A 22,683-nucleotide genomic window follows, 5' to 3' on the forward strand; every position below is an offset into this window, starting at 1 on the left:
ACTCTCTTAATACGGCTACCTCTAAATAAATCCCTGAGCCTGAACTTTGTATTGCATTGTAGTGCAGCATTGATATAGCATGTATTACCCCTATGAGGGATCTGAAGTGCTTACCTATATTGTGAGAAGCTACACCATGTAGGGTGTGCAGTTAGAAGGGTGTTGTCTTCGATTTGTGATCCTATGCGTAGAGTGTTTCAATGTCATGAGTGAGGACCACTGGGTTGATGTTATCATGTTATGGGACGCAGCTCATGGCATTGTGGTGACTGATAAAGTAGGGCTATTCAAAAACTTTTTTGCATGGCAACTGCCACCCTAAAAGCATGCAGTTTCTAATCCTGAAAAGGTAAGTGTGTTTTCAGGTTAGAAACCGTAAGCATAGTTCATGGCAAGGCACATGAATGGATTTCTTCACACTGAAAAATATTTTTCAGGTGGAGAATTAAGAAAAACGAAGTTCATGTTCAGGTGCACATGTCTGAGATACTATGTATTGTCTACTTGGTGGAGAATCCTCAGGAGTAAGTATGATGAAGGAGGGCAATGCATGGAAATTAATGATTTGCAAAGATGTCCATGTGGAATCTTGGGGGTCTTTGAGAAACTCCTAAAAGTAGAAAACGTACACAAATCGTAAGAAGAAACACAGAATGAATATATTTGTGTCGACTTAAAAATATTTGTGACCACAATGGGTGTTTGCAGTAAACAAAACATAAACACAAAGGTCCTTTTCTCTACGTTCCTCACTAATTCAGAAAGCATAGATCATGATTGCAATGGCAACTCCATTCTTTTAGACATAGGTTTCCTCCTTCGATAAAATATTCCTGACTAGACACCCCTCGCATCGAACCAAAAGTATGGTCCACTGAAAAGACTGAGCATCTCAAAATGTATATTATAATAGGAACAGGAGTGTATCTTAGTCTGTGTGAATACTGAATGTTAAATCTAATATTTACCAAAAAGCAGCTGGGTGAACCTCACTATAAAGATGCAACTAGTGGCACAGGCGGGAGTTCAGATTCAAGGGAGAGTGTGTGGGACGGTGGTGGTGAAGGGTATTGGGGTGGTAGAGGGTGGCGGGTGATAAAGGCGTCAGTAGGAAATAGGACAATATTCTGAGAAGTAAACAACAAATTAAATCGTATTTTCTGTGCTTAAAGCATCAAAATCCGAGACGTTTATCTACATGCATGCCATTATAGAGCCATCACATTTGACTTCAAACTCAGTTATGCAGGCATTCAAGTAGGCTTTTCAGACAGTCTCTCACCCAGGAAATGCTAGCAAATTTACTACTATCATGAGCAAAAGAAAGTGCCTTTCCAGGTATTAACTGGGAAAGCAGCATTCTTGTATTTGATGGGGTTGTCAGTAAGGTGTTTCTTCCCCGAACAATGTGATCTATCTACAATGTGAAAGGACAGGGACAGATCCAACACATCAGGAAGAATAGCATCCTATCATCTACCCGTGACAGGATACCCCTTGGTTTACAGATACCATTTGGGTTACAGACATGCTTCATAAACGTATTTTCATTCATTCATTCATGAAAGGATATCTTCCAGCACCACTAACAGTCCTGTTTCCATTCCATGTCAGGACTAAATCATGGCTTCAGTTTGTATTGGATTTGTTCTTCCTCTTAACGTGTTGCACATCTATGTTACAACCGCCTTCTCATGATTTTAGAGGACCCAGCAATTGGCCTCTAGTTAGTGAGGACAACAGGGCCATTATATGCAACAGTGAATTCTGAGGGTCTAATCCATTAAACCAACCCGTGCAAGAAAATTTGATTTACAGAGTCACTTTGCCAGAGAGACTTCCAAAGTCCAGAGTAATCACAGGAATATTACATTGAGCAAAGAGGGAAGATATTCCCATTCCAACAAAGTTTCTAATTCAACCGGAAGACTAACACTCACAGAGATAAACTCAGTTTAATGATCAAAACTTCCATCACACACCCACCCGCCAAGGCACGGCCACTCATAGCAATTCACAACAACAAAAGGAGAACAGACACAGACATATGTGGAGGAAATGATTCATTAACAGCAGAGCACACACGAAATGCACCTTAAGAAAAGCATTGTTAAGAAGGAAGCACACAAATAAAGGGCATAGTCTGCCCCAAAATGTTTACTGCTGCAAAGTCAATATCATCAACAATTAAGCCAGTGTCTCATGTACACCATCCACTCAGAGATCATTAAAGTGCAGAAACCAGCGATCTCAATTCACACCCAAATGATTCACATATACTAATGCAAGACATTAGAAGAAGGAACATTCATGAACAGAGCAACACTCCTTTACTCCGCAGAATGGGAATGTATACAGAGGTCCCCAAGGACAATAGTAAGAGCCTGCTATGGCTTGCGATAATGTACATCGCTCGATGAAAAGATTGCCAAAAGCCATGCGAGTACTGGTGAACTTGCACTGCCACTTGGTCCTTTAGGAGCGTCCATAGCATGACCATCCGTCAGAAAGGTACTATAGCGAGTCAAGGAACTTTTCTTGGGAAAACCATTATGGTCACAAGTGCAGACGAATTTCAATGTCATCGGTGGCCGCTCCCTCACCTTAGCAGCCTGTAATTATGAACACTGTTACATTAAAAAGCCACAGGCACTCCTTCGTCTATTACAACTGCAGAGAACATTTAAGCCTCAAAATACAGTTGGTATGTGATGCACAGCTAACTTCACCACATGTACCTAAGGTTTCCTAGATGTGTGGCATAAAACTTACACCCTGATCTTTTCCATTTTGAATAATATTTTTTGTACATTGGATGCTACTTGGCTTAGATGGTGCTTGTGACAAACTTTCATCAATAGATGTCAACAATTCGGAATATGCAGTTGAAAGCTAAGCTTTAACAAACAAAGAAACAGATTGCCTTACTAGTGAGTGGAAATGTTTAAGAGAGAGGTGTGCTGTAGTGCTTAGCAGGCGTTAAGTATCAATTGGGTAACCCTGTGTTCCTCATAACTCTTTTCAGGTCGAGCCTGGGCAGCGCATGCACTGCTCTGAATGAATGAAATTATATTTATATAGCGCATTTCTACCCTAAGGCCTCGTAGCGCTTGTGGACTGCTTGGGGACGACAAATCAAATTAGGGCACATTACGGAATAGGTGGGTTTTGAGGAGCTTGCGGAAGGCCAGTATGTTTGGTTCGCCTCGTAGAGAGGGGAACAGGGAGTTCCATAGGTTCGAGGCATTCAAGGTGAAAGAGCGACCACCCTACTTGGCACAACGACTTTCCTGGCGGTGGCAAGGAAGGCTGAGCTGGACCGGAGGTTTCTTGAGGGTTGATAGGGCGTGATCAGGGAGTGTGAAATGGCTGGACCAGTTTTCCACATGGCTCTATGAGCCAGGCACATGGATTTTAACTGGATTCTGGCCTGGATAGGGAGCCAGTGCAGCGTCCTTAGGGCGGGTTTAGCCGATTGTCTCCGGGGATTTGGAGCAGGAGGTGGGCAGCGCTGTTCTGGATCACCTGGAGACTTTGTAGGGTTGCCTGTGGGGCACCCAAGTACAGAGCATTCCCGTAGTCGAGGCGTGAAAGGATTAAGGTCTTTACCATGATCCTTCTGGCCTTAAAGGGAAGCAGGGGGAGAACTTTCCTAAGCATCCTCAGTAGGCCAAAGCAGGCAGCCGCTAGCTAAGCGGCCTGATGGCCAAAGCACAGAGAGCTGTCAAGCCATATGCCAAGGCTCTTAATATGCTGTTTTGGAGCGGGCATTGGGTTGAGGCAGGTGGGCCAAAGATGTGCAGACAGGGGGGATGGCAGTTTACCCAAGAACATGAGCTCAGTCTTGTCGCCATTTAGTTTGAGGTGGGAGAGTTTCATCCAGTCGGCTACAGCCTCTAGGCAGCTGCCGAGGGAGCAAGATGAGCCCTCTGGGTGGTTCAGTGATACCACCAACTGGGTGTCGTCAGCGTATGTTATGATTTGTACACCGAATGGCAGAACTACTTCAGCTAAGGGTGCCATATATGTATTAAATACTGTGGGGCTCAGAGAGGAGCCCTGAGGGACCCCACAACTGAGCGGCCAGCAGTCGTAGGAGGCATTACCTTCGAAGACCTGGAAGACCCAGTCTTTGAGGAATGATTGAAGCCAGGAGAGAGCAGAGTGGGTCACTCCTAGACTTTTTAGCCGGCTCAGCACGATCTTGTGATCTACAGTGTCAAAGGCGGCACTGAGGTCTAACAGGATGATAGCTGCTGAGCCGCCCTGGCCATGAGTCTTCGAGCCTCTATGGTTACGGCCAGAAGGGCCGTCTCCGTCCCTAGTCGGGGGCGGAAACCTGTTTGTGATACATGAAGCAGATTGTTAAGCTCTAGGTACTGTACTAGGACAGAGTTTATGTGTCTCTCGGTTAGCTTACTTAACCAGGGGAGAAGGGATATAGGTCGGTAGTTGGCCAGGTTAGAGGGATCCAGGCTGGGTTTTTTCAGGAGGGCCTTTACCTGGGCGCACGTCCAGGCACGGGGGACCGTGCCTGCTAAAATGGAGGCATTTATAATAGCCAAGATGACTGGGCATATGATATTGGCAACTAGGGGAAGGTATCGGGGAGGGGCGGGGTCTAGTGGAGAACCCGAGGTCACTCTAGGCATGATTGCCTTCAGGGAATCTTCATCTAATGGGGGGAACTCGGCAAGGGAGCAACGGGAAATGGGAGGAGGACTCCTTGTGTCGGACTCAAAGGTGTCGTTCTGGGACAGAGGGAAGGAATGGGAAATTAGTTCGATTTTTTGGTGGAAAAATTCTGCAAGATTGTTGCATCGGGCGGGTGCATCTTCTGGATTGGTTTTTTTTTGGGGTATGGTGACCAGGGTTTTAGCGATGCGAAAAATCTCCTTAGGGGAGTTTGCAGCAGCGCTGATCTTCTCCTCGTAGAAGGAGGATTGTGCAGTTTTTATTTCTGACTTATATTTCCTTATTGCCTCTCTGTAGATTGAAGCTCCGCCCACTCTCCGCCCATATTTTTTATTGGCTTGTGTCATTGCCCTTTGTAAATGCTGGCTTCTGATTCGTTAATAGGCTTCTATGAACCTCCTTAGTACCGCTTTGTCTTCATATATAACTTCTCATGAGTATTGGCCCTTCTACTTCTGTTGTTACACGGGATGTGTTATTTAGTCTGTAAGCACTATTTTCTTTAACGAGTTTCTCCTTCTGTAGCAGCCGTGGGCCATGGAGGGAGTTACGGTGGGGCAGGGAGGCGGGGAGGGGGAGGGGCGGGGTGGAGGGTGCTAAAAACAGGCATATGGATCATTGCAGGTAAGTACACAATTTAATTAATAAAACGAAATTCGTAGAGCGCACTGCATGGAAAAAAGCAATGCTGTGCGCGCTACGAATTTCGTTTTATTCATTAAATTTTGTACTTACCTGCAATGATCCATATGCCTGTTTTTAGCACCCTCCATCCCACCCCTCCCCCTCCCCGCCTCCCTGCCCCACCGTAACTCCCTCCACGACCCGCGGCAGTACTGTAGGCATGGCATGCTTTCCCGCAAAATTTTGTGCGCCATGCGCACTTTCACTTTCCAAGCAGCTTGGGACAATGGCGGTTGCTTCTCTGAAGTGAAATAGGTCTTGCATTTACAAGAGTTTGAGCCATTGGCATTGTAAATGATAATGTCTTTCATTTATGGGTTAATTATCAAAACAGATAAATAAAAGGCATTGTCATTTACATACCCAATAGCTTAAACTCTCGCAAATCCATGACCTATTGCACTGCAAATGCTTGTTTCTTTAAATGATTGAATCATGATGTGTAAGCGACTATGTAACCGCTTATTAAGTAACTATTTTTGTCTATCCAACAGAGCCACTTTGTTTCTGTAATGTAGCACTACGCAGAAGCATGACTGTGCCACGCTGGATCTTCTTGGGTCAACTGTTCATTTATTCAAAAAATTATTTTGTGCCACCTTCACTTAAAAGTACTTAAATACATTTGCTTAATCCAAAGGTTACATTTAACGAGGCTTTCCTTTGTAAAAGATATTTCACACTGTATTACAATATGATTTGACACAATTCGGGTCTAGTTTCCTGTAAATACAAAATTTAAGTCAGTGAGTTGAGTTTAGATATATTAACTGAAATTATTGCATTTCTAATGGAAATGGGTAATAAAGAAAAGGGACCACTGAAAGCACAAAATAGGTTGATTTTGTAAATTAGGTGTCAGACTTTTTATAATATCCAATAATCGTAACCCAGATGGAAACGGGCATCATGGAGTACACCTAAGCTAAATTATTGAGAAGTGTAATCAACTATGTATAACAATTTTATGCCATTAACACATGTTATCTAAAGCAACTGCCCTAATAAAGACACATTCAAACATTTATTACTACACAGACCTCCCAGGATATTGCGGCATGGAATAGGAAATTTTGCTGCATTTTTGTGGCATTTTATTTTACTTATAATCATTCATTTTCAGCCTGAAATAAATTGGAACTGTTTTAGCAGAGTATTCCACTTTGAAATAGGCATGTTTAAAGTGTCTGCAGCTCTACGGAAGCACAGCTCCAGTCCTAACCTCGTAGGAGGGAGCTGTATTTCTAAATGTAATTTTTTAAGTAGACCTCTCTGAGTGGGGTCTAGTTTCCATGAGTTCATCCAAAGCAATTTAGGACCCTCACCTAGCCTCAGAGGATTCTCCAAACCCAAACAGGAATCTTCTGAGCCATGGCTCACATTCCTTCCTGTGACTCCGTCCCAGTGTTCATCTGATTGTATTTCTTGCTTCTATGTAAAGCGCCCTAAAGCTTCACAGTTAACAATCCCTATATAGAAAACTAAACAATAAACAGAAGAATCATTCCCATGGGTAAATACAAGCATGAACCACAATACAGTATTGTTTTATGTTTTATTGTTTTATGTTGGTGTGCATGTTTAGAGTTATGCAGTATTGCCATATGATGATGTGAATGGCTGAGCTAATCAATATTGTTAGATGAAGGAGTGCGTGTTTGAGTTGCGCAGTATTGACATATGACGGTGTGCGTGTTTGTGCAAAACCTCAAATCTGAGCATATATGGCTGCAGTTTCTTTAATGTGGGCAGTCAATAAACATTTCTGAAAGATTTTTTACCAGTGGTGCCTGTCACGTTGTGCTTTGAAATGCACAACATGTATTCTTAGTATTGCGGCGGGCGGTGCTTTCAGCACCGTCCGCCGCAATGTTAAAAATACAGGATGCGCCCGCCACTGTGGCGGGCGCATCCTAATTTCTCCCACGGGACCCCTGCCCTTATGGCGGGCGGTCCCTTTCTACGATGGGAGGGCGGGCGGACAAAGTCCGCCCGTCATCCTAATGGGCCCCTTGGTTCCCATTTCCAAAATCGGAAGCTTTCGCCCTAATGCCACGTCCTCTCCCCCACTATGAAGAGGGAACACCTTTCCGATTGAAGTAAGCAAATCACTGGCGAGTAGCGGGTTTACCAAAATGGAAATTTCAGATAGAGTATATACAATTATGAGAGGAAACCCAGTATTCTTTCAAAATACATATGAGCATTTGCATATGTAAGTCTGTCCTACACGCACATGTGGTTCTAAGATAAATGACCTATGTACGTTAGGCTGCTCACGACAACTTCTAGGGGTAAGTAAAATGTATTCTGCAAAGTAATCACCAATTACAGTCCAAATGGAACAATTCTCTCTTTAAGGCGCTAGAATTGTTGGATTTCCAGTAAGCATGCCACTGCGCCACTAGTCTGTTCACTGACTTTGCCTTGTCAGGATGTTATTCTGGTGGGATGCAGGTGGAATGATTCACTGAAGCTGTTCTTTATCATTCTTGTGTATTGCTGCCATGTAAATGTGATCTAACGCTGTGTCCAGACTGAGGTCACCCGGAAGAGTTGTTCTCCGTTTACATCAGCTCACATGCAATTTGTGACCCGCACAACTAAGAGTAGGAGCTTTCATTAGAGAGCTGAAAGCAAGAGAACGGCACACTGTGCGCGCCCTCCTCCTCCAGGTACTTGTCTTTCATTAACGTAGTTATCTACTGTTGGAAACGTACTGAAAATTAAACAAACCGGTCTTGCCTCTTATATTACAAAACAACATTTTAGAAAGTTGTGCGCTGAGCACCCACCGGGCAGGAAGTTCAATTAACTTATTCAACGTTTTAGGCTCAACAGAATCCAAATAATGGGCACGTGCACACATTCACTACCGGCACAGTACTAAGCACACCTCCCAGGATCACATTTTCGAAATTTTGCGGGCAGTTTTGTAAAAATCGCAGCATTTTTACAAAACTGCCGATTTCGCCATTTATTTTGCAAATCGCGAAATCCTGGAGGGTCTGACTACAGTACACCAAAGGATATATGACAAAAAATAACTTTTTCTGCTTCACTGATTGCATGCAACAATTATTTTACACATGGAAACAACTCTGCTAATAGTCATGATACCTCTTGAGTGTGATTACATTTGCTTCACAAAGGTAACCCCTTACATACACTTTTACTTAAATACATGTACTAAAATAAATAGAGATGAAAAAATTACCAAGGCAAAAATCATACAAGCAAATACACAGAGGGTCTGATTCACAAGGGTAAATTTACACTTTTGTGTAAGTTTACAATTGTTTGATATTCACAATGGGATTTACGAGTAGTATTTTTACGAGTGTGGAGCCTCTGCTTATAAAAAGTTAGGAGTGTTCTGTAAGTTTACCTTTATGAATCAGACCCAGAGTAAAATATTCTAAATATTACTGTTTTTGTGAGAGGGGAATCATGAATCACTTCGCCTTGAGTGAGTCATGGCTCCGCCCCAAACTCATTATAATAAATAGTCCATTGCATCACTCCATTTGAGCACCCTGTAATGTAAGTTTAAAAAATTACTCTTGAAACACTATGGAAAATTTGCAGTTCATAAAAAAGAAGTATGTTGTTTCAATACACACTAAATAGGCCCACCAACTAGCAACATGTCACTCTCTACTCAGCTGTTCACTTCTCCCTGTCTCCCATCTCCCCCCACGGGTGACCCCTTCCACCTCCCCTGCCCCCAGCATAGAAAACACCTCACGAACTATGCACTTGAATATACACTATAGGTGGCTTTCACATAATATTTCTGACTATGCGAGGATAAATCATGAATAAGATCAACTTATGTTCATGTATGGTGTATGCAAGCATGTCAAACATCATCATGAAACAAGAGAAAACAGTATGATTTAATTAGTGCCTAACTGTTTCATGTTACTTTACCATGCAAAAGAGACTATAGGTAGGGCCACAGGAATTATTTGATTCGGCGCCCACTGTGTTTTCCCTAGAAGTATAGATTTCCCTCATTTGCCACATAATTAATAATCTGTTACATAATTTGCAGATTTTAACAAAAAATGCTGTATTTAGCTCAAATGGATCAAAAGTTGCTAAAAATGCAGCAACACGTGTTGCTGCAGGATCACTGACAGAATATTGAGAAGAATATCGACCTACCACAATATCGAGGTAAAAATATCGAGTGACAGAATTTCGACTTCCTATCTACGAACAGGTAAGTACAAAAATATCGAATCCTAAATATCGTTGTTAATATTATAGTTTGCTAAAATATAGACATTTTTAAATGTCTTAAAAGTAATATAAAATTAATGAAATAATAAATATAATTAAGTAAAACATACTTAACAATAATTTTAAAAATATTAAAATTAATAAATAATAAATGTAATGTAAAAAACATGCATATTTATATATATATATATAGTAACTTAATAATATTAAAGAATAATTAATATTTTTTAATTATACAATATTAAATACATAATTTAAATATAATTACATATATATAAATAAACCTATAATATAAATATAAAAATAAATCATATATTATAAGTTAAAATATTAAAATTAATATTTTTTTTTTAAATAATATTTTACACTACAATAAATATAACAATACTGAAAACGTTGCATAGCCTATGGGATAAAATTACTATTCCCACTCCATAGAGTGGAACAGTAGGAAAAATGTTGGAAAGCGGGTGGGCAAAAATTACTATTCCCACTCCAGCGAGTGCAACAATAGGGGAAGTGTTGGATAGCAGGTGTGTAGAAATTACTATTCCCACTCCAGCAAGTGCAACAGTAGGGAAAGTGTTGGATAGAGGGAGGGTAAAAATTATTATTCTCACTCCAGCAAGTGCATCAGTAGGGAAAGTGTTGGATAGCGGGTGGGTAAAAATTACTATTCCCACTCCAGGGAGTGCAACAGTAGGGAAAGTGTTGGATAGCGGGAGAGTAAAAATTACTATTCCCACTCCAGTGAGTGCAATAGTAGGGAAAGTGTTGGATAGTGTAGGGGTAACAATTACTATTCCCAGTCCAAAGAGTGAAACAGTAGGGAAAGTGTTAAATAGCGGGAGGGTAAAAATTAATATTCCCACTCCAGCGAATGCAACAGTAGGGAAAGTGTGGGTAGCGGGTGGGAATTTTTCAAAATTAATTTACCTCCCACCATTTTCCCCAATAAACCTCACTTACAAAATTGTAAAATATTAATAAATTAACATATTTAATTAACTAATAACAAATAACAATAAAATGAAGAACCATAAAATCTAAATTAATTCACTCTATCCACTCTATAAAATAACTTTTAATAAATATTAAATACAAAATAATAAAAACTACATTAAAATTAAATTACTTCCCACCCTACTCCCTTATCAACCGTCAACCCGCTCATAAAAAAGTACACAATTAACATATTTACAAATTAATTATTCAGAACTAATATCTAATTAATAAAAAATAACACGATTAACATAATTACTAATTAATTATTCATTGTTATTGGCCAATTTAAAATTAATTAATAATATATGAATTAACTTAATAACCAATATAAATGATTAAATACTGAATTAATAATTAATAAAATAATTAATACCTTTCAATTAAATTACTCTCCACCCTATTCCCCTGTAAACCCGCAACCCGCTACAGAATTAAATTACACAAAAAGTAATTAACATATAATTAATTATTTCTAAATAATTCTTAAAAAATATATTATAATTAAATTACTTCCCACCCTATTCCCCTATAAACCCACAACCCGCTACAGAATTAAATTACGCAGAAATTAATTAACATAAAATTCATTACTTTAAAATAAAATCAAAACACACGTTACAAAATATATACATACTTTTAACACAAATACTAACATACAAAACACACAAAAAAGTGATATTATTAACAACGATATTTTGACAATCGATATTACTAACTTCGATATTATTTAAATCGATATTTCTCACGTGCATGTAGATATTCTTAACCACTATATTTTTGCAAGTCGATATCCTGTCCACTCGGTATTAAAAACGTGATATTTAGTCCATTCGATATTTTTAATTCGATATTATGACTAGTTACCGTTGCTGCACAATGAAAGGCCTTGCGTAAAGGTTCACTGGTCACCTCTCAGTTGCTTATTGCTGTATTTGTGTGCTATACTAGAGCTAAAGAGGTGAAACATTTGCCCTGAAAGTGTTAACAAGTGTAAAAATTACAAATTCATGAAGAAATAATATCATAAAATGTGCCGCATTATGCTGCATAGTTTGTCTTTTTTTACTCATAATTTAGTCACCCTGCCGAATAATCAGGTCCACCATGCCACATAATTTCAGTGGCCCAATCATATGCCAAAAACAGTCAGTAAGAACAAGCCAGGGATAAACATTTACTCTGTAATACGCTGTAACATTTTCAACTTGGTTAACAAATTAGGTCTCAGTACAAGGAGTCTGACTTACCACAGGTGTAGATGACATTGAGGTGTTTGTGGATTCCTGGGTAGCAGGGATCTCCAAACTCATAAGTACTGGCAAACACACTGCAGCTTCTCCTGCCGTGGCAGCGCTGTGTCATCAACTGCAGGGCAGAGGCTGACTGGCACTCTGAAAAGAAGCATAGGAACATTACTATTGAACAAAGCTGATCTGAAAATGTTTGAGAGGCTTTAGTAATGAGATTTACAAGTATCTCAATATATGTGGTAACGGAGTTTGTTTTTTTAAATTATGTTAACAATTTACTGTTTTTATGCATCGCATCTGTGTAACTTTTATGGTTTTGTAATCAAAAACCGAATAAAGTTTATTGACTGACTGACAATATATCATTTATGAGAATTCATCTTAAAAATGTGAACAAAGGAGACATGGTTTGGAAGAACAGGTCTATGCTAATGATATAATTAAGCATTATAGCCTGCTGACAAGAGCTTTGAAGGTTGTTAAAGGCCTCAAACCCAAGATATAGGCTTAAACTTCACGCAAGGGCCCACAACGAGGTAAAGGCCCTTTATCAACCGTAAAGCCTGTGGGCAGAAGTTCTACAATCAAATAGTTTAAGCTGCGGGCATTCACTCTGGGTGAGAAAGCAAAAGACACACAGATGACGGACGTAATGCAGAGTAAATCAAACATTCACCCCAGTCAAGAGAGCTGGTTTAAATCCATTGTTCTTTTGCTCACCACGCCACCCCAGTTTAGACTCAGCCATATGCAAATCAGTTTTGACCCTGTGCATCATGTGAACAGTCCAGCCTGAACTGCCAAGCCAGGTCCTCCCTGGACCGGAAAAAAGCATCCTGGGACCGGTTTCGGAGCATCCATCCATTCTGTTGTTTTTCGCCCACTGTACCCACTGCGCCTTATGCAAATCAATACTGACCCAGCTCGTCTGAGGAACTGTCTGTCCTTAACTGCCAAACGAAGCCCCCTTTAAATGGCAACACAAGCAACCCCAGGTCGGCTTCTGCCCCACTAGGCCTCATAAGTAAAATATAGCTTGAATCCTATGCCACAAAAATCAAGGGACCCACATCTGGCAATACCCTTGGCCACTCAGGGTGTTACATTAAACACACAAAAGGTGATGGGGTGGTATAAAGCATTTCACTCACTGGGGGCTGAATGTTCTCAGATAAGAAGTGTGAAAAAAGACAAGCATTGAAATGATGGAGCAGCAGTTGCCCTTGGGATTACGCTTGCAACCCCTATTCTTCTCCTACCACTTCCTGAAAGTCAATCATTACTCCACTCTGCAATTCAGAACATTTTACACATTGTGAAAATGAAAGTAAGTGAAAATGGGGTATCAAGGGTGATAAGAACACTCCATTCACTACAAACTAGAAACAATAGTTATACTTACTACTTTATCCAAATACCCTGTATATGTCCTCAGCTTTCTAAAGTTAAGTACAAAGCTGCACCACAGTAGGAAGTAAGATGTAATGTAAAGAGTACAAACAAGACTGTAACATGTACATGATTTGAACTAGCAGATGATTTGCACTTCGTTCACTTTTTAATGACTTGTTTGTTTAAAAGGTTTACAAATCTATTAAATGATGTAAAACAATTCTTGGATGTTTTCCTCTCATCCACCAATCCTCAGTTGATATGGGCTAAAGAAAGTGCATAAAAAACATTTTATACAGTCCCTCTGTCCAAAATGCCATCTGTCTGTTTATTATACGATTGTTTTTTCAAACTATGCTTTTTCCTTCATAGCGTGAAAGAATGGAACCAAAAAAAGGGAGAACTTCAAAGAAGACATAATAAAAAATGTGTTTAAACTGCATGATATTTGCAAAGTCTCATAACTAGCGACATGAAGAATTGTTCACAAATAGCGCTACATCTAGAGGGCAAGCAATATCACAACAGTACAATCTGCCTTGAGAAAATGTCCCTGATTTTATACAGCATTCCCTATAACTCAGAACACACTACAGTGTTACCTATATATATAATGAACAGCACAATTAATTTGCATGTGATGCAAAATGCAGGACGCTGCATTAAAATAGCATGATCAAATGTCACCCTTATACTTTACAATCACTAGTACAGTGCTCACATAAAATAACATGCTACTTGTCTGTGAAGAGCTTCTGCGCCACATCGGGGCACGTATGTACTTTATAAATATGTATAGAATACTGTAGCAAAGATGTCAGATAGCTTTCTGGAGTGCTAAGAAAACTACCTCAAGGAAAATTACAATAAATGGCTAAAAATGTTCTTTTTATGGTGCAAGTCGAAAGTCATGTTACAGTATGAATGACATCATCAGGATCCAGTGTCATGTGATGTCACTTCCTCTGACAACTTGAAAGGGTCTTAAAGGGCTATTGTTTTCACTTCTACTATCACTGGCGTTCTGGTGACCTGACGTCAGTGCCTCACAGTGCTTCCTGATTGAAGGGGAGGGGGCCCAAAGGTGGTATGTGGTGTATATCCAGTTTTCTTTCTCATTGACAAATGATGACCCTGAAAGGGACTCTACCTAAGCCTTGTGCCTAAATTTGTGGAACTGTGTCAATCCTTTCAGCTATAGCATGATCTGGGGGTGAGAAGTATGTTTTTTACCAGAGGGGGTGTAGAAGCCAAGGGGCATAGTGTGCTCAGAATATTCGTACATCTTCAGAGGATTTCATGGCTTCTAACGAAACAGAAAATGTCACACTGTTATACAGCTGTAGACAGGTGAGCTCATTAGTGGGCTACTAGGCCTCCACTCTAGCACCGCTAGCAACACAAAAAAAAGGCTGGTCAAAACTATGGATTCACAAAATACTGTGCAGAGAGGATGTAGCTTCAATGCTGGAGTTACCGCCTTTGGAGCTGGGGAACCAGGTTCGAGCCTCGGCGTCGGCTCAGCATCCTTGTGAAACTTAACTGGTGCGCATGTAAAGCGCTCCAATACCTTTGGGTCGAGTTTGAGCTATATAGATCTGCAAAAAAGAAAAACGGAGCCGCCATTGCTCTCTTTGCTTAATCTGTAAAGGAATATGTGCTGGGCCATCGTCACAGGGCCACTGTAGCTTGCACCACCCATTGCCTCAGCCAGCACTGCCGGAGACAGTACAAACACACCTACTAACATCACACTCCTATGAGTGTGGCTCTTCAGTCTATTCCAGGCCAAAAGTGGCTTGGGGGGCAGGTTTATTCATTTTGAATGTATATTGGTTTAATAAAACAACTGTTGTTGTGCTCATCTCTACATAAAACAAACAGCGCCACCAAGTGGCAGACTGCCATAAATGGCGGTGTTGGCTATTCAGTGCCAGTGCCAAGCACCAGAAACCACCAGCTCAAATTAAGCACTGGTAAACCCAGGACAAGGACTGTACTCTACTGTCTGTCAATGAAGGTGCGCTTAGTATGCCCTCCAGGTTGAGTATCTTACTCATGTCAAGAGCCTTTGTGCACACACTAGATTAATGTGATGCGTTGTCAAAAAGTCAGGACACCAGATGAAATCTATCTAGGTCCACGGAAGAGGAACTCCATGCAGGAGACATTACTGCCCCAAAAAGCTGTCTGCAAGAGAAAGGATTTGATCCGTTTTTCCTAACATTGGACAATAAACTTCCAAGACCCGCAAACGATAGTCTCCTGCTCCGCCCATCAGGCCCCTTTCTGCTAGTACTTCACTTCCTGTCAGAAACATTTCACTGGCATCTCACAGAGACGATTATTATCACATTTGAATAAAGAGGATACTAAAGGGATTGATTTGAAGACATTATAATAGTTTTATTTTTCTGTTGGTATCATGTCACTCAACCAATATTTGAAGAAGCACCTTACATTGAAGACATTATACGTTTTATTTTTCTGTTGGCATCATGTCATTCAACCAATATTTGAGGAAGCACCTTACATTAACTGCGTTTGATGACTCAGCGAACAGAAGCATCCACCATATAAATTTGTGTTTAACTTCCCTGTCACAGGTTTGAAACAGTGAGTCCACTCATCCTTTCACCCTTTTCTAGTCGAGAAAATGATCACCATTAAATTGAAAAGCAATAAAAAAAATGTTTTGTGGGGCAAAAGTCCCACAAGGGGTGAGTGTGCACTTTACAAACATGCGTGCTTATTACCGTGTTAATTTTTTTTTTACTGTAACTCAAAATTCAGATCAATAAAACAATTCTGAAGTCTGATGAAGTGTCAAATTATTTTATTAAGTAAACCTCGTTTTATGTATACAAAGTATCTATGGTCATATTACATATGGATTCCTTCTGGATCTTTCTCGAAAGAAAAGAACAGCCTTACTTCAAAGACTGCGATAAAAAAAGGGGCCCTCACTCTTTTGAGTCCCGACATGTCCTAGTCTGAAGCCTGTATTATTTCCTTCTGTGTGTGGAAGGTGTCATCCACACATCTGTCAGGCAGCTGGATGATGGATGACTATCAGGCTCGGCCATAAATCATGCCGGCCCCATTCCCTATTGGACGTGACAGGCCGCCCTTTCAAGGAGGCTTGTCCGTGGTATCAACCGAGGTAAAGAGGGCAGCATCAGCTCCCCGGGCCAATATCAAATGCTATGCGTGCTTTCTAAGGTTCCTGCCTGCCCCGTTGGGCTCGGTTCACAAAAGGATCCCATTGACGTTGCGTTCGGTTACGTGTACGTACGTACGCTCTGCTTCGTCAGCGCCGTGACCTCAATGCGGGCTCATTGAACTATGAACAACCCGCCCCGGGCGGCCCTAGCAGAGCACATTCCTCTTTCAAAGACACTTTCAGAACTAATACTTTCATTCTCAGGCCCCTCTAGGAAGTTTGCTCTTCATTATAACGTTGTATTTTTTCCTGTACATTCCTCACCCTGGATGCAGTGTTGGATTTTGTGTTTGAGTACCCTTCATTTTAAGTCTCATGTATATCTTTGTAACGTTCTGTATGTAACACTTTTCTCTTGTAACGTAACTGGTTCTATTGTACAGCGCTCTGACACCTTTAGGTAATGTCCGCGCTTTATAAAAATGCACTAAATAAATAAAAATGCACTAAAAATGTCCTGCCATGTTGGGGGGGGAGATCAGAATTGTGGCTCCAAAGAAAGTCCACGAATGAAAAGATGACCTCAGTTCCCATAATGTTGTCTGACACTATTTATTTCACCAGAAAAGACTCCACGTATTATTAATAGTATACTACACGGCACTTATTAATTTGTTTGCAAATTCACATTAGGTGACGGAGCGAAAGAGTTAATTCAAGAAAAAAACATCATGTCACTGTTAGCAGGAACAGAATCGTAGAGGGAAGTTAGCAATGTATTGTGGCATTTCTATAGCGCTTTCCTAGCTCTTGTCAAGGCCTCAAAGCACTCTCCAACTGGTCAGTAGGTAGTAACCCTATTGTCCAGTGCACGGATGAGGAAAAGGTGTTGTTTGCAGTGTCATTTATTAGAGCTGAGCGTAGTTGTTGAAAGTGAGACTCATAGATAGCGCTTCAGGCCTCGAATAGCGCAGTTTAGCAGCATTTTACTTGCAAAGTAGAATGTGGAGGTAGTTTTGAGCACAGCTTCGCAGCAGTGGATGCAAACTATGAGAATATGATTTTAGCTGTGTCCTGTTTTGGAAGGATGTAAGTCTATATTGCAAGTATTTATTTTTTGTTGTGCTGCTTAATATATGATTTGTGTTTGTCGTATTAATGTAGGGCCTTTCTTACTCTTTGTTTCAATTCATCCTCCTCTTCGCCTTTACTGTTCAAGCGAATCATGTGCATATATAGTGGGACTTTACTACACGCACATTTCTTGCAGAAATGCTTCTGTTCTTCAATACATGCAAAATGCAACTTGAGAGGCCGTATGTGAATATATCACAGGATCTCAGCTAGGGGGGTGACTACCTCACTCCTGGTCATTAAGGACACTGTGGTCCTGAACTTTTCACCTACTAATCACGGATTTCAGGAGTGTTATTCTAATTAGTTCAATGGACGCAAAATGGGACTACAACATCAGGAATGCAATTGGCTTTCACAAAAAAGTTTAGGATGGAAAACACTGTCTACAATGAAATGGAGCAAGGTGGACACTCTATCCTGTGAAGATTGTACGAGACTGGTGTATATTAATACTGGTTCGGGCTATATAAAACTTTATAAAAAAAATAAATAAAAAATAAATAAAAATAAGTTAAGATTTACAGTATTCAGTTAGGTAACCACATCATACTATCATGGGTGCAAAAAGGAAAACGGACTAGTATATTGCTTTTAGATTGCAGGGGAGGAAGGGGAGACTTAACCCATAGCAAAGCTATTTTATTTGTATTAAATGTAAAAGCGAACTTGTCAACTGAGACTCCTGTTAAGTGGCAAATCCGTAACATCAATGGTATCTAGAAATGTTATGCAAAACTTAATAACATTTGTTTTTAAAAAAATACTATCACGGGTGCAACAATTGTGATAATTCGTATGCGGATTTCACAACAAAAAAAACCTAAGAAGGCCTTCACCCGTTAAAGTGGCGTGCTTCATCACCAGGCCCCTCCTCACTGTGACAGGCAAGTTTTATTAACAAATGCCTCCCTGGGAACTCTTTAAGAGGAAAAAGCCTTGTGTACAGAAGGAAAGTTGATTACGCTGATCATGGGACCAATAAGAGTTAAAAATGTGTAGAAGGTGTTTAAGTCTTTACTCTTTATTAGTACCTCCCTAATGCATAATTAAAATCAAAATGCACAGGGACTCCATACAATGCTGTTCCCTGGTGACATGCCAACATGTTTCTACCTCTCGCTGTTGTGGCATCTATCGATCCGCGGCATTGATCAGGACTTGGTATATATTTAACATTCATTCATGTTCACATGGTGCAGGAGAGTCATTCGAGTCAACTCCATCAATAAATTACATGTTCCAGTGAGAAGATTTGCATGGACAAATATGTCACTAGGCTAAGTCTTATGGGCATAAAGCTTTTTTTAGTGTGTTTTCTAAAGATGTTTGGTCTGTTTCTCAGCAATCCAATCAAGCAGATGAAGGCACTAGAAGATTATGTGACACGTTTACACACACTTTTGCACAATTAGGTACAATGTGAGTGACCAAAGGAAGAATGAGGTTTTCTAAATCTTAAACCAGCATATTCGATGTAGAAAATCGATAAATACAGTGGATTTTCAATGTAGTAGAGATGTAGCAATATAAAAATATATGTTCCAGGGTGGGATGGGCGTCCATTTGCAAGGTACTGAACACTCACAAAGTTGTACCTTTGTGGGTATTCACAGTTCTTCCCTAAGTATTTTCATGTACATTTTGTGCACCATTGCTTCATGCAAAAAGACTGCTTAGGTGTGCAAATTTGAGTTGAAAAATATTCAAACACTCTCATCGAGCAAGGAAAGAGCGTGTTATTTGCGTTTAACAATATTTTTGCTGCTTGTAGCTAATCTAGGGCTAGATGTAGGTAAATAGGATTTACCGATTCTAAAATACCGAAGTATACCGATTCGGTATTTTAGAATCGGTAAATCCTATGTAGGTAATTATTCGGTAAAAATTAACGAATTGTTAAGACTCGGTATTTACCGAATCGGTATTTACCGATTCGGTAATTGACATTCATTCCTATGGGCCTGGAGGCCCATAGGAATGAATGTCAATTACTGAATCGGTAAATACCGATTCGATAAAATAGGGAAAGGGTGAAGGGTGGCAGGGTGGCACTTTGATACCCTGTTGCACCCCTGAATAGTGCTTGTGTGCACATGTGGCAAACATACATGCCGTAAGGGCATGTATGTCTGTCGCATAGCACAGTTGAAAATGCACAAATTTGCATTTTCAAAGGTATTCGTTATTTACCACCAGCTAATAGTTGGTGGTAAATAACAAATCCTTAAAGCACAGGAGCACTCTTTAAAGTGCTTCCTACATGTCATTTACCGATTCGGTAAATACCGAATCGGTAAATGATGATTCGGTAAATACCGAATCGGTAAATACCGATTCGTTATTTACCGAATCCTCCCCTACATACCAAATGGCTCAATACCGGTCGGTAAACCTGAAATTTACCGAATTTCGGGTTTACCGACCGGTAATGGGCCACCTACATCTGGCCCCTAGACTGGTATGCGAGGCATTCATTATCCCATCTTCTACTTTTTATGCTCAGAACAGCAGCTTGGTTACTAACACATACAAAATTGAGATTTTGAAAAATATTTTCAACTGGAAAAAAGTAAAGATGGAATTGCATTTTCCGACTCGCATCCTCCAACTGGAAACGAGTTGAAATCCAATTGGAGGATTTATCCTCAGACAAACGTGTTGAGAGTTAGTCGTCCAAGTAAAATTGGCGCCATTGTAAACTAAAAATTTAAATAAACGAATTGATTAGCGGAACGCTGAGCTGCACGAGCCCCCACAACTAAGAGGAGTACATCCAAATGGATACATTGATATGATGGCGGTGTAGGATATGTCCTATCGAAAGGATTTGTGCCAATTCAAAGCAGAATATTGGGTTTAGCACTTGAAAAGGATCAAGTGGTCTGCCATATCGAATATGGCAGATAATATTTAGCATCCGTGCCACCTTAGGTTCTCATTCAGGCCTAAAACTAGGTACTACTGGATTTGACAGTATACTTTTTATTGTTTGAGTTTGATTGAAATATAAAATCACATTTCAGATATATTACTATAACAATGGCTCAAAAACCCAAAATGATCATTACTCAAAAAAACTCCACGTCCTAAAATGTTTTAACTAAACTATGGGTGGGAGGAATTTCCCTTCACAAAAAGGGAAATCTTGCTTTAATACAATGAAGAGGAATTTTTCACAAAGTATCCACCACACTCAAGGGTAGTATCTAAAAGGTACAAACAGAGCAGGTTTGTGGCATGTGCTTATTGTGTGGCAGGAGAGTGGTTGTGATAGGCTGAGAAAGCTCCCAAAGGAAAGATTGAATACTGATCCAAAGAGAGTTTTAAAAGGGCCAAGTCAAAAAGCAGTGGGGCCACCCACCGGCGTGCATGCACTTCCTTTACCGGTATTGTCTGCAAGCAGAGCATTTTAGTTGAAACAAGTGAGAAAGGGGCAAGGTTAGTCTTTGTTCAATTAATACCGCTTGTCAGCTTCAAGCAGCCAGTAATGAATGTGCTTTAAGTTCAGTGACCCAGAATTGAGGTCAGCTGCTTGTGGGCTGGACTAAATGAGAGGGTGTCAGAGTGGTTTAACCACAGGACCCTCTAGGTCAAAGGGAGGGTTTTGTTGTGGCCTTGTACTGAAAGCCTGCACAGACATGCACTTCATCACCTGGTACTATTGGGTGTCGAATAGAGCAGAAGGCTAGCCTGGCTCTGACTGCCCTGTCTGATGGCTTAGTGGACTAATACATCCTCTCCACGAAGCCTGTGTTTGTTTTCATGGCCACAAGTTCAAATCCTGTTGGGACCCTCAATTTTTCATCCTTCTGAAGTCGATAAATGAGTACCATTGAGTTGGGAAACAATAAAAAAAACAGGTTTTTTCAGCACCAAAATTCCCCGAAAAATATACGTGTTAGTTACTTGCTAACTTTATATTCAAGTTTAGCTTTGAAGTAAGTTAAAAGGTTACAGATGATGGCTGCTTATGCCAGAGGAAAAACATAAAGGAAATATAAAAAGTCTGTGTAAAAATATCAGACGCTAACAATAGGATGTGCTGCTTGGTAATATGGATGGAAGGATATGGGTGAAGAATGTCTTTTCAAATGCATCCCCAGGGCAGCACAGGAGGGATAAAATGGCGGCGCAACAGTCACTCAGGCTGTAATTGGGGGAAAAAAAGGTAAGACACCATAGTGCCAGGCTTTGAAACCCAGTGCTCCCGTCTAGCATCCACAACTTCTCAGTCTAGAATATCCAAATGGGAAAGACGTGATCAGAAAAGTGAGTCAGCGTTGTCAGGATCACCTGAAATCCAACTCAACATCGAGTGGAGGCCGGCTGACCTTATTATTTAACTGTGTCATATTATATGGTGAGAAGTGTCATGGATAAAATAGAAAACTTGGCCCAAAAGGCGTGAGGGATCCGTTTTGGGCATTTACGTCCATATCATCAGCATCTAGCGCTGATTACGGACTGCCTGTGTCGGACAGGATGGTTATCGCACTGATACAATCTGACACAAAGGTGTTCTGAATTTATTGAGATTGAAAAAGTATTATTTATTCCGAATTTTTGAGGGCTAACATACACATTTTGTCGCTTATTGCACCAAAATCTGCCTGTCCGGCAAAATACCAGTCCTTCTTACCCTGTTAAATTCCAGCAGGTTTATTTGCTGAAGTTTAACGGATGGTGCAAACTTTATTGAACCTACTTATTACTAGGTGATAAACATCACATTACTCATAATTCCAAAAACTGGGCATGGGAAACAACCTGTTCCCATACTGTGTCTAGGCTGATATTAATGTGTTTTTTATTGTTTTTAATATGTCTATGATGGGTTTGGATCATGTGTTCTTTACAAGCCTGCATTGTTTTTAATCTTTTGCCTTGAATAAATTGTATACATTTTTATATAATTTTTACATTTCCTCTTTGTTTATCGCATGTGAGAAATAAGGTTCTTTGATTAGAGTTAGTGTGTTGAGTGAATGCTTAGGATTGAAAGTGTCCAAGGGGGATTTCATTTACTGACAGTTGTCTTTTGGTACCCTACCCCCTTTGTTTGTTGGGTCCCTCTCTTTTATTAGACAAACATTATCTTCACCTAGTCCT

At 40.3% G+C, this 22,683-nt stretch overlaps 1 protein-coding gene across 1 annotated transcript in view; it reads right to left on the reverse strand.

The window, feature by feature from the left end:
- Positions 1-22,683, reverse strand: part of LOC144762482 (protein eva-1 homolog C-like) — an 811,149-nt gene that overhangs the window by 397,413 nt on the left and 391,053 nt on the right. Inside the window, exon 5 of the mRNA XM_078647696.1 lies at positions 11,880-12,023. Within this exon, the coding sequence (XP_078503822.1) occupies positions 11,880-12,023 (144 nt within the window). The remainder of the gene's footprint in view (positions 1-11,879; positions 12,024-22,683) is intronic.

Source organism: Lissotriton helveticus, chromosome 6, assembly GCF_964261635.1.
Source record: "Lissotriton helveticus chromosome 6, aLisHel1.1, whole genome shotgun sequence".
NCBI lineage: Eukaryota > Metazoa > Chordata > Amphibia > Caudata > Salamandridae > Lissotriton > Lissotriton helveticus.